This window comes from Anabrus simplex, chromosome 1 (genome assembly GCF_040414725.1).
Source record: "Anabrus simplex isolate iqAnaSimp1 chromosome 1, ASM4041472v1, whole genome shotgun sequence".
In the NCBI taxonomy this organism is placed as follows: domain Eukaryota; kingdom Metazoa; phylum Arthropoda; class Insecta; order Orthoptera; family Tettigoniidae; genus Anabrus; species Anabrus simplex.
In genome coordinates, this window is record NC_090265.1 from 1,241,435,055 (window position 1) to 1,241,449,256 (window position 14,202).

General features: G+C 41.0%; 1 protein-coding gene across 1 annotated transcript in view; it reads right to left on the bottom strand.

Moving 5' to 3' along the window:
* Nucleotides 1-13,559, bottom strand: part of LOC136858234 (arylsulfatase B) — a 94,672-nt gene extending 81,113 nt beyond the window's left edge. The window contains exon 1 of the mRNA XM_067137633.2: nucleotides 13,423-13,559. Coding sequence (XP_066993734.2) covers nucleotides 13,423-13,533 — 111 coding nt within the window. The 5' untranslated portion in view covers nucleotides 13,534-13,559. The remainder of the gene's footprint in view (nucleotides 1-13,422) is intronic.
* Between the last annotated feature and the right edge of the window lie 643 nt (nucleotides 13,560-14,202).

The window sequence follows — 14,202 nt, forward strand, 5'->3', positions numbered from 1 at the left end:
AATATTACGCGTAGCCATCACACTACGGTTTCGCTCTTCCTGTTCTTCAACTAGCACATTCATCAGTTTCATGCGAACATGCAACTTTCTTTCTGGAGGTACATCCTGTAAAGATGGTAATAGACTGACTAGAAACTGATAGTCGCTGTCTTGTTTCAGTTTTGAGCTCTGTTCAAAGTAACTTAACTTCTTTGTTTCTATTTCCAGCAGCTTGTCGTCATAATTTATTCTTTTCTTTCCCCTTTTTAGAGGGCTTTTGAAGGGTTGTTTATGTACCTGCTGAACATCATCATTATTTTCTAGAGAAGGACCTGCAATATTTTCCACGGAGTGTAGAGTGAATAATTTCGCAGTAGAATCAGTCTCAAACTCGGTACCTTCAGCGTCCACCTCATTACTACCTGTATCTTCAGAAACATCAGGTACACTACTGGACATATTTCGGGGTCTAATAGTGTCTGACAAAAAACACAGTTGGTTGATGAAAGGCCACTTCGGTTCATTTATAGTATCTCCTCCACTTCCAGATTTCTTGTCATTATATTTCTTTAGCTCCTTTCTGAACGTGACCCTGCGTCCCCTCCACCTCTTTTTAATGTCCTCAACTGAAACAGAAAAAAAATGTTTAATATATATTCGAAAATCCCACCAAATGCATAGTACTGTATAAGAAGTTATTAAAATTACAATAAGAACTTTCTTTTCAGGTACGTAGCAACTGGTTCGTCTTTCAAGACTTTGGGTTATTCTTTTCGATTGCCAGATGTAACCGTTAGAAGAATTATTCACGAAACGTGCAGTGCGATATGGGAAGCATTACACAATGACCATATGCCATTCCCTTCTGAAGAACAAGTCGATAACATAGCTGCCGAATTTTGGAGGAAATGGAGATTTCCAAATTGCATCGGCAGCATAGACGGAAAACATATTCGAATCAAATGCCCAAAACAGTCTGGTAGTATGTACTTCAGTTATAAGAAGTACTTCTCTATCGTATTGCAAGGAGTGGTAGGAGCAGACTATAGATTCATTTGCATCGATGTTGGAGCCTACGGAAAGCAGAGTGACAGTGGCATCTTTGGCTACTCCAACTTAGCCAGACAGCTGGAACGTGGTGCACTTAAAGTGAATTGTGAGAAAGAATTACCTGGCTCTGAATTACGTGCATCGCATGTTTTAGTTGGGGATGAAGGTTATCCACTGAGGACGTATTTGATGCGTCCTTACCCTCAAAGGAGCCTAGAACCTGAAGAAGAAATTTTTAACAAGCGTTTGTCACATGCAAGACAAGTGGTAGAGTGTGCTTTCGGCATTACTGAGTAATAAATGGCGAATTCTTCAGAAGGCGTTGGAAGTAATCCCCGAGCGAGCGGAACAGATTGTAAAATGTACATGCTTATTACACAACATAATTATAGACAGAGGAGGCATGGGAGAACTAGAAACCCTCACTTAAATAGATTTGCTATCAGAGGTGAAAACAGAAGTACTGCTAGAGCCTATGATATAAGAAACACTTTTAAAACCTATTTTGTAAATAATAGTGAGATGTAGGCATGAAGTGATCGGACAGGAAAGTAAAAGTAGCCTAACTCATGATGCTGTCATAGTCAATTATATAAGAGACAATTTTGAAGCTTAATTTGTACATAACCTTTAAATGTAGGTCTAAACACAAAATAACGAGATGGGAAAACAAATACTGAAAGAGTTATTGATGAAAATTACACTTCGAACTTGTATTGTAAATAATTGTGGTAGAGATTTAAATTATAGGATTGTTCTGTGAATTAATTACATTCTCGACAACAAACTTCCAATAATATTCAGTACAACGTTGATATATTATCTATGAAGACAACAAGTTTCCCTTCTATTATTTCCTACTTGGATATTTACTATGAAGACAGTTTACGGTAACCCATCAAGTGAAGCGGTATAAAATAAATCAAATATATATAATAAATTTACCTGGCTCATCCATTTCTTTCGCCACCTCACTCCATAATTTCTTCTCTACATCCTGCATATGGTAATTGGACTCTCGTTGGTCCCACAAATACCTCCTATCTTGCACCAGCAGTATCAGCTTTTCAACGTTCATGGCACAACGCAGCTCTTCGGCCGAAAAACCCAAACCAATCTGGATAGTTCGCAGTTCGTTGGTATTCGTGCGTTCACTGACAAACAACGCCGGTGCCAATGGACGCGGTCATGCTTGACATCAGCGGTTTGGATCGTTCGGCCGTTTACGTCCGTGTTCGCACGATTTCGTCATCGCAGGTTTTCGCATGTTTCCGCTTCCAGTGGATGAGAGCCCTATTTACGTCGGTAAATGTGTGTAGTGGTTAGAATGATTAGCAGCCACCCCCGGAGGTTCGGGTTCGATATGCGGCTCTGCCTCGAAATTTGGAACGGGGCCCACTCAGCCTTGGGAGGTCAACTGAGTAGAGATGGGTTCGATTCCCACCTCAGCCATCATGAAGTGGTTTTCCGTGGTTTCTCACTTCTCCTCCAGGCAAATGCCGGGATGGTACCTGACTTACGGCCACGGCCGCTTCCTTCCCTCTTCCTTGTTTATTCCGTCCAATGTTCTCATCCCGTATTGAGCAGGTGAGGCCGCCTGAGCGAGGTACTGGTCCTCCTCGCCAGTATCCCTGACCCAAAGTCTGAAGTTCCAGGGCACTGCCCCTGAGGCGGTAGAGGTGGGATCCCGAGGGAAAAACCAACCCTGCAAGGTAAAAAGGAGAAAGGCATTATATAAGCCTATTTGGACGTCATAATTAAACTCATAACATTCTTCTTCTTCTGAATCTGGTTACCCTCCAGGTTCGGTTATTCCTTCGGACTCAGCGAGGGATCCCACCTCTACCGCCTCAAGGACAGTGTCCTGGAGCTTCAGACTTTGCGTCGGGTGATACAACTGGGAGAATGACCAGTACCTCGCCCAGGCGGCCTCACCTGCTATGCTGAACAGGGGCCTTGTGGAGGGATGGGAAGATTTTATGGGACAGGTAAGGAAGGGGAAAGGGGGGAAAGGAAGCGGCCTTGGCCTTAAGTTAGGTACCATCCCGGCATTTGCCTGGAGGAGAGGTGGGAAACCACTTTCAGGATTGCTGAGGTGGGAATCGAACCCACCTCTACTCAGTTGACCTCCCGAGGCTGAGTGGACCCCGTTCCAGCGGAACATAACTATGCACCGGCAAAGTATGCCGAAACAGGGACATAGTGCCCAACTCTAGTTACTGATCTCTATGATAGAAATCCAGACTTCATACCAAATTTATTATTTTCTGATGAAGTAACATTTTAATCGAAACAAACTTTCAACCTATTAGGTCGTGTTACGTAGATTTAATACGTGTTGAAGAGATGTTAATTCTTGCGTGAAGTTTTAATACTATCCCTTGCTGTCTTTCATCCAAATGTTGAAGATCCAAACATACCTCATGATTCAATCTGGCATGGACAAGAAGGTGTTCCCCCTCATCACGCTGTCCGTGTTCTAGAATATCTGAAATTTTTTCCAAATAGGTGGATCGGAAGAAGAGGACTTATAGAGTAGCCTGCAAGATCATTAGATCTCTCTCCAGTTGAATACATTTTATGGGAATATTTGAAATGTAGAGTCATTGTTATGAGACTTACTAATACAGATGAGTTTGAAAATGTAGATCAGAAAATAATGTAGAAAAATAACACCAGTAGTAATTGAAAATGTTCGAAAGAAATTCATACTCGGATTTAGCCATTGGCGGATTGTAAATTATTAATATTTTGAACATCTTATTAAATAATTTTGTAGAAAGCTAATAAAAATATTGTAGTGATTTAAAGAAGGAAAGAAAACGTGATTTGGTCTCGCAAGACTGTGGGGTATTTTATATCATGTGTTTATTCATTGGTTTGTTTGTTTATATTTTCTGTGTGGAAATATTTGGAATTATTTATGACACTGCTTCAAGATTGTTTGGTTGTTGTAAAAAAAAAAAGAATTAATCTTAAAAAACGTTTAGATATATTTGAGATATTTGTGGGACATACTGTAGTACACGCGCTAGATCGGGTTACATGCTTCCAGGAGTTTCCAGTTGCATCATATTGCATCAATTTCGAAACTTCTCGATGCTACTCGATGTTCTTTAGCAGATTTTATTCCTGGGCCCCGATTGGTCATAATAAAATTAGTTGTGATTGGCGGACGAAGGAAAATAACGGACGCTCATTGGTTGTTTTACGATTTCCCAATTTTCTGGAGAGGAGCTCTTCGCTAGAGCCAAGCTCTTCCGAGGGTCTTACGAATTTGACTACTGAAGGGAGAGGTTGCCTTCTCGAGGTGACGGGTCTTCTTGGCCCCTCCACTTTCCTTTTTCATCTTTCTGGTAGTTATCTTCAAATGTAGTGGTCCGTTTAATCTCTTTTTGCCGGAGCTTACCCGTTTTTTCTTCAGTTGCCAATTTGTTATTAATATGACTTAGCCTTTACGGCAAGTCACGCCATTTGTGTTAAGAGACAGTTCCCATTTCTTTTGTTTTGTAAATTATATGTCCAACGCCTCTCGATGTAATTGTAAACTGTAAATTTCCCCTTTGGGGCTGTCTCATTCGTTCTGCGTCACCTTGGAGTATTCGCATTTAGGACGGGCACCCTTTCTCAGAAGTGTTTTTTGAGGGGGCTGCCTCCTAAAGGTGCTCTGCGCTAAGATTATCTATTTAAAGTTTGTATTTTCTTCCTTCCGTGTATATCTTTTTGACTATGAACGTTGCTTAAACTTTATTCATTCTGACAGTGTTAAGTCACTTAAATGTTGCGCCATGAAGTTTGTACATTTTGTGAGATTTTACTTATCACTGAATTTGACCTTGCTAGGTAATTTGTAATTATTGTTCAATTTGTTTCAGTTTGTTTTAAAGTGTAATTTTATTGATTATTTGCGCTATTATTTCCATCTAAATTGTTAAGTATACTGTTTATTGAATTGGAATCACAATTGATTTCGCTTCTTCAGCAATGCCAATACCTTTCACCGCCTGGATATGGTTCCTAGCCGCTTTCCACCTATCTTTTCTTAGCCGTCATGTTGCTTAACCTGATCGTTACCGTTTGTTTTCTGTGCTAAATATGCGTATGGTTTTAGTTTGTCTTTATTGTTTCTAACATTTCGTGTATGCCTTTATTATTATTATTATTATTATTATTATTATTATTATTATTATTATTATTATTATCATCTTGTCTCATTACTAATTTGTGTTTATGTGTAACAACGAGGTTACATAATGGTAGCAGGTATTATTATTATTATTATTATTATTATTATTATTATTATTATTATTATTATTACTTGTAGACGTATTATCCCGATAACGGCTACAATATATTTAAAATTGTATTCACAAACGTTTTTGTTCCATACATTTTTCCGATTTGAAAAGTGGTACGAGGGCTGGAACGGGGTCCACTCAGCCTCGGGAGGTCAACTGAGTAGAGGTGGGTTCAATTCCCACCTCAGCCATCCTGGAAGTGGTTTTCCGTGGTTTCCCACTTCTCCTCCAGGCAAATGCCGGGATGGTACACAACTTAAGGCCACGGCCTCTTCCGTCCCTCTTCCTTGTGTACCCCTTCCAATCTTCCCATCCCCCACCAAGGCCCCTGTTCAGCATAGCAGGTGAGGCCGCCTGGGCGAGGTACTGGTCCTCCTCCCCAGTTGTATCCCGACCCAATGTCTCACGCTCCATCACACTGCCCTTGAGGCGATAGGGGTGGGATCCCTTGCTGAGTCCGAGGGAAAAACCAACCCTGGAGGGTAAGCAGATTAAGAAATAATAATAATAATAATAATAATAATAATAATAATAATAATAATAATAATAATAATAATAATGTATGGCCTCAGCTACCGTGTGCAGACATTCCAGTTTGACGCCATCTGGCTGTCTGCTCGACGTTCTGTGTTACTCTAGGTCTACTGGATGGCGGACCGAGTGAACGGAAACTCTCTTGGGCGTCTATGGCTGGTTTTAATGAATTTTATCGGGCAAACACCAAATGTGGCACCAGAGATCTTTTACATGCCGACATCGTACGACATGGGGTGTCGAATGGACTTTTTCCGCCCTTCAAAAATTAGACTCTATCGGAGGCCGACACTCTACCACTGATCCACAAAGGCAGCTATGGATAAGTTGATTTAGGTGAACACAAACCAGACCTCCAGAAGAACTTGCTTGCAAATCACGCACTAGTGTTCATGTTAGTACTTTTTATGCATAATTGGGTGCAACTAGTTGCTGTTTATGCAAGCAGAAAAACTACTTCAGGTGACATTCTCGCAAAAATTCTAATTATGGTGATTTTTCAGTTAGAAGAGACTGGGGTTATGGTGGTTGGCTTTACTTATGATGGTAGTCAGACAAATAAAAAGGCCTGGAAATCGCTAGGAGTCAGTGGCAAGACAAGTTCTCTACAACCTTGCAACCTCACATCCTTAATTCTGCAGATGTTAAGAGAGATCTGGACTTTCTCCGACTTCGTGCATGTATTGAAATGCATTAGAAACCACTTTCATGATAAAGTAGAACTTCACTATAACGACAAAATCATACATTTAAGTTTTTATAGGGAATTGCTCGAAGAAGATATCTCAGGATATGCTGGGCTTAGAGTCTGCCTCAAACTGACAGCTGTTCATTTAGACCCATCATCGTTCCAGAGAATGAATGCTAGGCTTGCTTTCCAACTTTTTAGTGACATTGTTGCCAAAGATATGGAACTTTATCGAGAAATGGGACTGGCAGGATTACAAGGTAGTGAGTACAAAATATTGTTGCTGATGCACTAAATGCATTCATCCCTTCTCAAGTAGAGGTTCACCTTCTCATAGAGCTCTTGTTAATTTTCTACTAACAACACCTTTGCCTTCAATAGCACCTTGGAATTACTGATGGCAACCCTACAGAGTATTTTGGAAATGTGTGAATGGCTTTGGGAAAGAGGTTATAAGTTTGTGTTACACGATATTAGATGTCTTCAACATATTGTGGATTTTATGCCCAGTTTGTGTTAACGGGAAAGCTCACCAGGATCCTTCAAAACGGCACTTCGGAATTATGCGTTCTTTCAGTTCAGATGCCAACGGCCGTAGCCGTGTTGAAACACCGGATCCCGTGAGATCTCCGAAGTTAAGCAACATTGGGCGTGGTCAGGAGTTGGATGGGTTGCAACGCGCTGTTGGTGGGGGGTAAGGGAATGGAGGAGCGGAAAGGAACTGGCCACCCTACCGCACGTAAACTCCGGCTCAGGAACACCTCTGCGGAGGTTCGGACCTGCCTTCGGGCAGAATAACCCTTACTTTACCTCAGTTCAGATGATCATTCATTCACAATAGATTTCCTTCATTTACATCTACTTCAGTGTGTCTACGTCCCTGGAGAAAATTGCGAAGCTAAACGGGAGCTAATCTCGACATCGTATATTAATCAGATGCGTATGTTAGCCCGGAATGTCGAAATGCATAACAAGACAGTGAAGCAACGAGCGAAACTTCCATCAAGCAAAAATATGTGGTTCAAGATGCAGTATGGCGTATGGCTTTTAGTGCCGGGAGTGTCCGAGGACATGTTCGGCTCACCAGGTGCAGGTCTTTCGATTTGAGTCCCGTAGGCGACCTGCGCGTCATGATGAGGACGAAATTATGATGAAGACGACACATAAACCCAGACCCCGTGGCAGATAAATTAATCAATGGTGGTTAAAATTCTCGACCCTGCCGGGAATTGAAACCGGGAGTCCTGTGACCAAAGGCCAGCACGCTAACCATTTAGCCATGGAGCCGGACTCAAGATGCAGTAAATATCAAAGACTGGGAAAGATCTGTATCTGAATTTGATAGCGCAGTTCGAAACTCTTCGATTGAGAAGTGTTTAGTGTACCATTTGGCTGGGTACATTGTTAATCACTTTTATAGATTTATTAAGTACTCATTCTCTACGTGAGAATAATCACAGTAAATATTCAGTTCTCTTCGAGGACTATGGTTCGAGCAACAATGAAGTGTTTTTAACACGTCCTTCGAAAAGTGTATATGACATTATTTTCCAGGCCGAGAAAGTAATTAATGGAAAACTGAACTCAAAATTGATGTGGGGTGAAATATTTTTTGATTGTATCGATTCCATAGAAAAAAATTCAGTTGATCCGTCAGGAGCTGGCTGTTGTCTTCAACATGTTATGGATTTAATGCCCAGACTTATTTATCATTAACTAAAGTGCCAATTTTTCTTCAGAACGAAGAAGATCCGGCGAGATTTACAATCTCGAATATCCGCCAATTTTTCACGCGAGCTTTCGAAAGTCCAGTAGCCGACAAATTGAGTTGGTAATTAGAGTATTACCTTTAAATGGGTCATGGGAGTTTTATTAATATCATCATCATCATCTGTTTACCCTCCAGGTTCGGTTTTTCCCTCCGACTTAGCGAGGGATCCCACCTCTACCGCCTCAAGGACAGTGTCCTGGAGCTTTAGACTCTCGGTCGGGGGATACAATTGGGGAGTATGACCAGTACCTCGCCCAGGCGGCCTCACCTGCTATGCTGAACAGGGGCCTTGTGGAAGGATGGGAAGATTGGAAGGGATAGGCAAGGAAGAGGGAAGGAAGCGGCCGTGGCCTTAAGTTAGGTACCATCCCGGCATTCGCTTGGAGGAGAAGTGGGAAACCACGGAAAACCACTTCCAGGATGGCTGAGGTGGGAATCGAACCCACCTCTACTCAGTTGACCTCCCGAGGCTGAGTGGACCCCGTTGTTTTATTAATATGCTGGGAGTTATTTGTTATTTATCTGTATATGTACACTCCAGTAACCTGTGCTTTCCGCAACATGTGATGAAGGCCGTAGCTGTTATTTCCAAGTCTGATGTTTTCCATTGCACCCTGCCGTGGTATTTTAATTGTAATAACTCATTGTTTTTTAAAAGACAGTGTATATACTTAACTGTTACGGGGTAATACGTTGGCAGGGTGCCCTTGAACTCAAGGAGTCTGTACACTTGTTCTTATATTCGTCATGCTTCTACAGTTCTTTCTCAACTGATGCGGTACGAATGCTTTCCCCAAGAAGGAAAGGTACCACTTTGTAAAACAAAATTTCCACCTATTCTGATGTATGGACTGGAAGCTACGCTGACTAGCAGGGGCAAAAGTCGGCTAAATTAAACAGAAATAAAGCTACTTATATTGAACATACAGAAAACCAGAAGGGACAAAATTAGAAATGGAACAGCCTGCCTCCAACTAGGGCTAAAACAAACAGCGACTGGGGCATGCACGACACTAGTACCAGTATTCCTTATACAGCCAGTTCCTATCATGAGTGGTGTTGCTTGCTTGTTGTTTAAAGGGGCCTAACATCTAGGTAATCGGCCCCATGAGTGGTGTTAAAGTGGGGTAATTTGGTATATACGCTCCTGTGGGTCTGGCAGTTAATACTTTCTACCTCAATGAGAAAAGTGACGTGAAACTACCTCACTCATCATTTTCCACTTCAGATATAATATGATGTTGCAACAGTTGGAAACTCAACTGGCCTTCGGATGGAGAATTCAATATCGAGCGAACGAACGAACGAACGAACGAACGAACGAACGAACGAACACATATTTCGTTCGTACGTACATACATACATACATACATACATACAAAGGCGCTTCCAAAAAATAAGTTTACAAGAGCCCTCACGCGTGACATATTTCTCCTCGTGTTCGAATTTTCCATCAGGCCCCAGTGTTGCCAACTTATATTTTCAAGATCCGTTAAATACTACTAAAATCCACTAAAATTCCGCCAAGAAATCCGATATCAAATAATGAGCAATAATAATAATAATAATAATAATAATAATAATAATAATAATAATAATAATAATAATAATAATAATAATAAATGTCTGCACTCACCTGATCTGTGAGTTTCACTGGGATTAACTCCCTGCCTCGAAGCCGGCGAGCTAAAACTTGTAGGCGTTTTACTGCCGGGTGCAAACTAGGTGAATCCCCTACCTCAAGGGCCACACACAGAACAGGCTAGTTCATTAAACGGTCTACCTTCATAGCATAAATATAAGTGCTACTCTCTCACAGTTCTATTATCTGTTGTCATTCGTCAACTAAGAGATAAGTAACCTTTCTCCACGCGTTACAAATTTATGATACCATGATCTCATAACATCAAATCCAAATAACTTGTTTTCCTCATGTGACTGATAGCTACTGACAAGAAATACGGAATAGCTCGGAGACAGACTGGAGTACAAATTTAATAAAAACGTAAAATGGATAAAACACTCAATTCCGCTGTAATAAATCTAGAATTCCGCCAAAAAATCCGCTGTCCGCTAAATTATATATTTCTCCCCCGACAGTCTTCTAATTCCGCCAAATTTAGCGGAAAATCTACTAAGTTGGCAACACTGCCAGGCTCGAAGCAGGAGACCGCAGCTCTTATCATGCAGCTGTTAGATGGTGCATGTTATGCTGCGTCAGGCAATCGCAGTATTAGTTGACAGATGGTTGCGTACACGGAAACATGGTCAAACGTATAAATACATACAGCGATCCGGTTTCGGTCTCTGAAGGGCACCTTAATAGTGGAAATTCGTTAGCAATTTGTAAAGGTGTACGGTGAGAACGTCAAGTCGCGGAAACAGATTAGACATTTGTGCGCTGAGTTCGATAACGACATAACGGGTGTTCCCCATCTGCAGGCCGTTAAAGACACACCTGGGTCTCGGTGTCGTACTACGAGGTACCCTTATACCTGTGTAAAATAAAATTTCTCCTTGCGAGTTCTTATTACCTTATCTTTTGGAAGGTACGTTATGTATGCGTGCACACATACAGTACATGATCCAAAGCCAATGATCCATTTTTGAAGCCATTATTATTTTCCAGAAGATGCAAGGATTTGTTTCTTCCTTTCTGTGAACACATGACAATTATTTATTCTTTACACGGGGCAGTCCCGTAGTGTAGCGGTAGCGTGTCTGCTTCTTATCTGGAAGTCCTGGGTTCGATAGCGACTACTCCAAGTATTGTATTTCTGGACTAGGGCTATCTGATATCTGAAGCAGTGAATCCGGTAGAGGAAATCGAACAATACAGCTGAGGATGTCGTTACGTTGACCACGTACTAGCCTAATATCTGGCATTATTATTGGCGGTACAATGTTCTTAATTAACTGTTATATGTCAGAGGGGTGTATGACCCTCGGAAAGGATTTGCTACTTACACTGACAGCTACGATCTCTGTTAAAATTATGTTTTTTAAAAACATATATTAGTGGTAACCTTGTCCGATTCGTTGGCTGAAGGGTCAGCGTACTGGCCTTCGGTTCAGAGGGTCCCGGGTTCGATTCCCGGCCGGGTCGGGGGTTTTAACCTTAATTGGTTAATTCCAATGGCACGGGGGCTGGGTGTATGTGTTGTCTTCATCATCATTTCATCCTCATCACGACGCGCAGGTCGCCTACGGGAGTCAAACACAAAAAGACCTGCACCTGGCGAGCCGAACCCATCCTGGGATATCCCGGCACTAAAAGCCATACGACATTTCATTTTTCAGTGGTAACCTTTACTTTCACACTACCGCCAAGGCTTAAATTACCAGCCATTCACTTTCTCCTCTCCGGACTTGGCACCGGAACCAATGACGAAGCTTTCAGACCGCAACTCTGAGACAGAGCAAATTGGGGCTAATCGGATCGTATGTTGCAATAACATCCCTCTTGACATCGGTAGTGACAGAAAGAGCTATTTATTACTGAGCCATTTCATGTGTGAAATATTTGGGCATCAGCTCTATGCAATTAAGAAAATTATCTGGTATCATGTGTTACTGTACTGTAGTATCCGCGCAAGTGTGTGTGAACTTATAAAATCACGTAGTCATAGACCTATCGTGCTTTAATCTAAAAATCAGAAAGAAGTATTTTTAGAAAATTACGTTTCCAGTGCAGTGCGGAATCACATGAACGTTCAATTATCTTTTCCTTTTGTAGATCTGTCAATACTGCTGGCAAAGCGTGTCTATCAGAAAATGTATCTCTCTTACTATTTCCTTTACAGATACAGTAGGTCTTGTGACGAGGATGGAATAGGAAAGGTCTAGGAGTGGAAAGGAAGTGACCATGGCCTTAATTAAGTTACAGCTCCAGCATTTGCCTGATATGAGAAATGGGACACCACGGCAAACCATCTTCAGGGCTGTGGACAGTTGGGTTCGAACCCACTATCTCCCGAATGCAAGCTGGCAGCTACGTGACGCAAATCGCTCGGAAAAAATGTATCCTTGATCCAGCCTTCAGAGTCGGTATTTTCAGAGAAGTAGTGAAGTCTTTAAGCAGGCTGTGAGAGTGGTTTCTTATATTTGCCAGCATATCAAAATCAAGCTAGCGTTCATTCTTTTGCATGGCACCTTGAAGGACTGAGAAACCTTTCAAGTCTTACTTTTCAATTACTGTTTTAAAATTGTAGCCAACTCTTCGCGTACCACCGAACAACACCTCAAGTACCAAGATGAAAAACGCTGATCTAGACTGGTTGTGAAAATACCATGAGAACTACCTCACCTAGTCATCGTAATTGTCCCTGTCCATCCAGGTTCTGCGTTCGCAGTGCTATCCTGGAATGTGATTTAGCACCCTCGGTTACGAATTTTAATAAGTGTCAGATTAGGAAATATGTATAGGTAGTGTTTCTATCTGATATTGAATATGGTAACACATGACGAGGGTGCAGGATTGCGAATATGGACGTGTAAAAGCATATAATGACTTGTCTGATGATTAATAGATTTGTTATAGAGAAATATTGAAGGAAAGATATATAGGGTTTTCAGAGAGTAAAATAAGTTCACAAAATAGACTGCACAGCGCTCCAGTCACGATTTACTAAAGTGGCTTCACAAGGAGTAAAACAACTCCACACATATGCGCATAGTCATGAGCTACAGATAATACTGTATTTACTTTTGGGTCTTTTTTGGCTGGTAGGTTTTTTTGGCTACGATGGGGCGGGAAAGGACTAGGAAAGAAGTATATATGACCTGGTATGAAAATTAAAAACCACCTTCAGGGCTACCGACGGTGGATTCGGAAATACCATCTCACGAATACAAGCTCACAGCTACGCGACCCTAACCGCATGGCCAACTCGTTCGTTCTTTCTGAATTTGTTGTCAGGAACATTACGGTTGACCACCCTTCAAAGGCAGCTTACATACAACTCCCTTTAAAATCCTGTTGATAACCTTTTTGTCCCTTACACTTTTTGTTCTAGAATTTCAGCTACGCAAGCTAAATACAAGTACTACGAAGTAATTCATTAAGTTCTTTATTCTTTAACAAGCACAGGTTGCGCACTTACCATATCATCAGCTATTATATAGATGATGTGCGGCTGCTTATTCCTCCTCGGTATGGCGTCTATCTGTGACATCACCATCATTACCATCATCAAAGCGAAGAACTCGATCATTTTCTTTCTTTGTTAGAGCCCTTGAAGCACTTGCCCGCTTGTATTGAGCTGAGAACACAGAAAAGAAATTAACTGAATCTTGAGTGTATTGCAACGAAAACCTTATAATGTGTAACGTCTAGTAATAGCTTGCAACTTTTAATATACAACTTATAAATCTCATTTTTATCCTGTATTGGCATAAATTCAACTAGGCTTATGGTTAAAGGAAGAATACCACCTTCCAATACTTTTTTGCTTTTTATGGCTACTTTATGTTGTTACAAACATATTCAAGCTTGAAATCTAGTTAAATGACTAAACATGTACATTTTTCATTCCTCAGATTTGGAACATCTTCAGCTAAACAACGTGTATTAAGATACAAAAATTGGCACATATGAAATTAAAAACCTCACTTATGATGATAATGACATAAAATATTCCTTCATATTGATTTAAACACTCAACAAGTCAAGGTTCAAATTTATAATAACATCGGTGTGTATAAGGGATCATAGAAAGCGATCTACTTTCTTCAAAATGCTGGAGAAGTTGCTATAGTCTTAGTATGTACTCTAAATAACTCGCTGATGATGATTGACTTAAATTTAAAATACATTGACGTGGGGGAACTCCTGAAGGAAAATCGAAGTTGAGGTTAAAACTTGAGAGAAAGTTTCGAAGTGT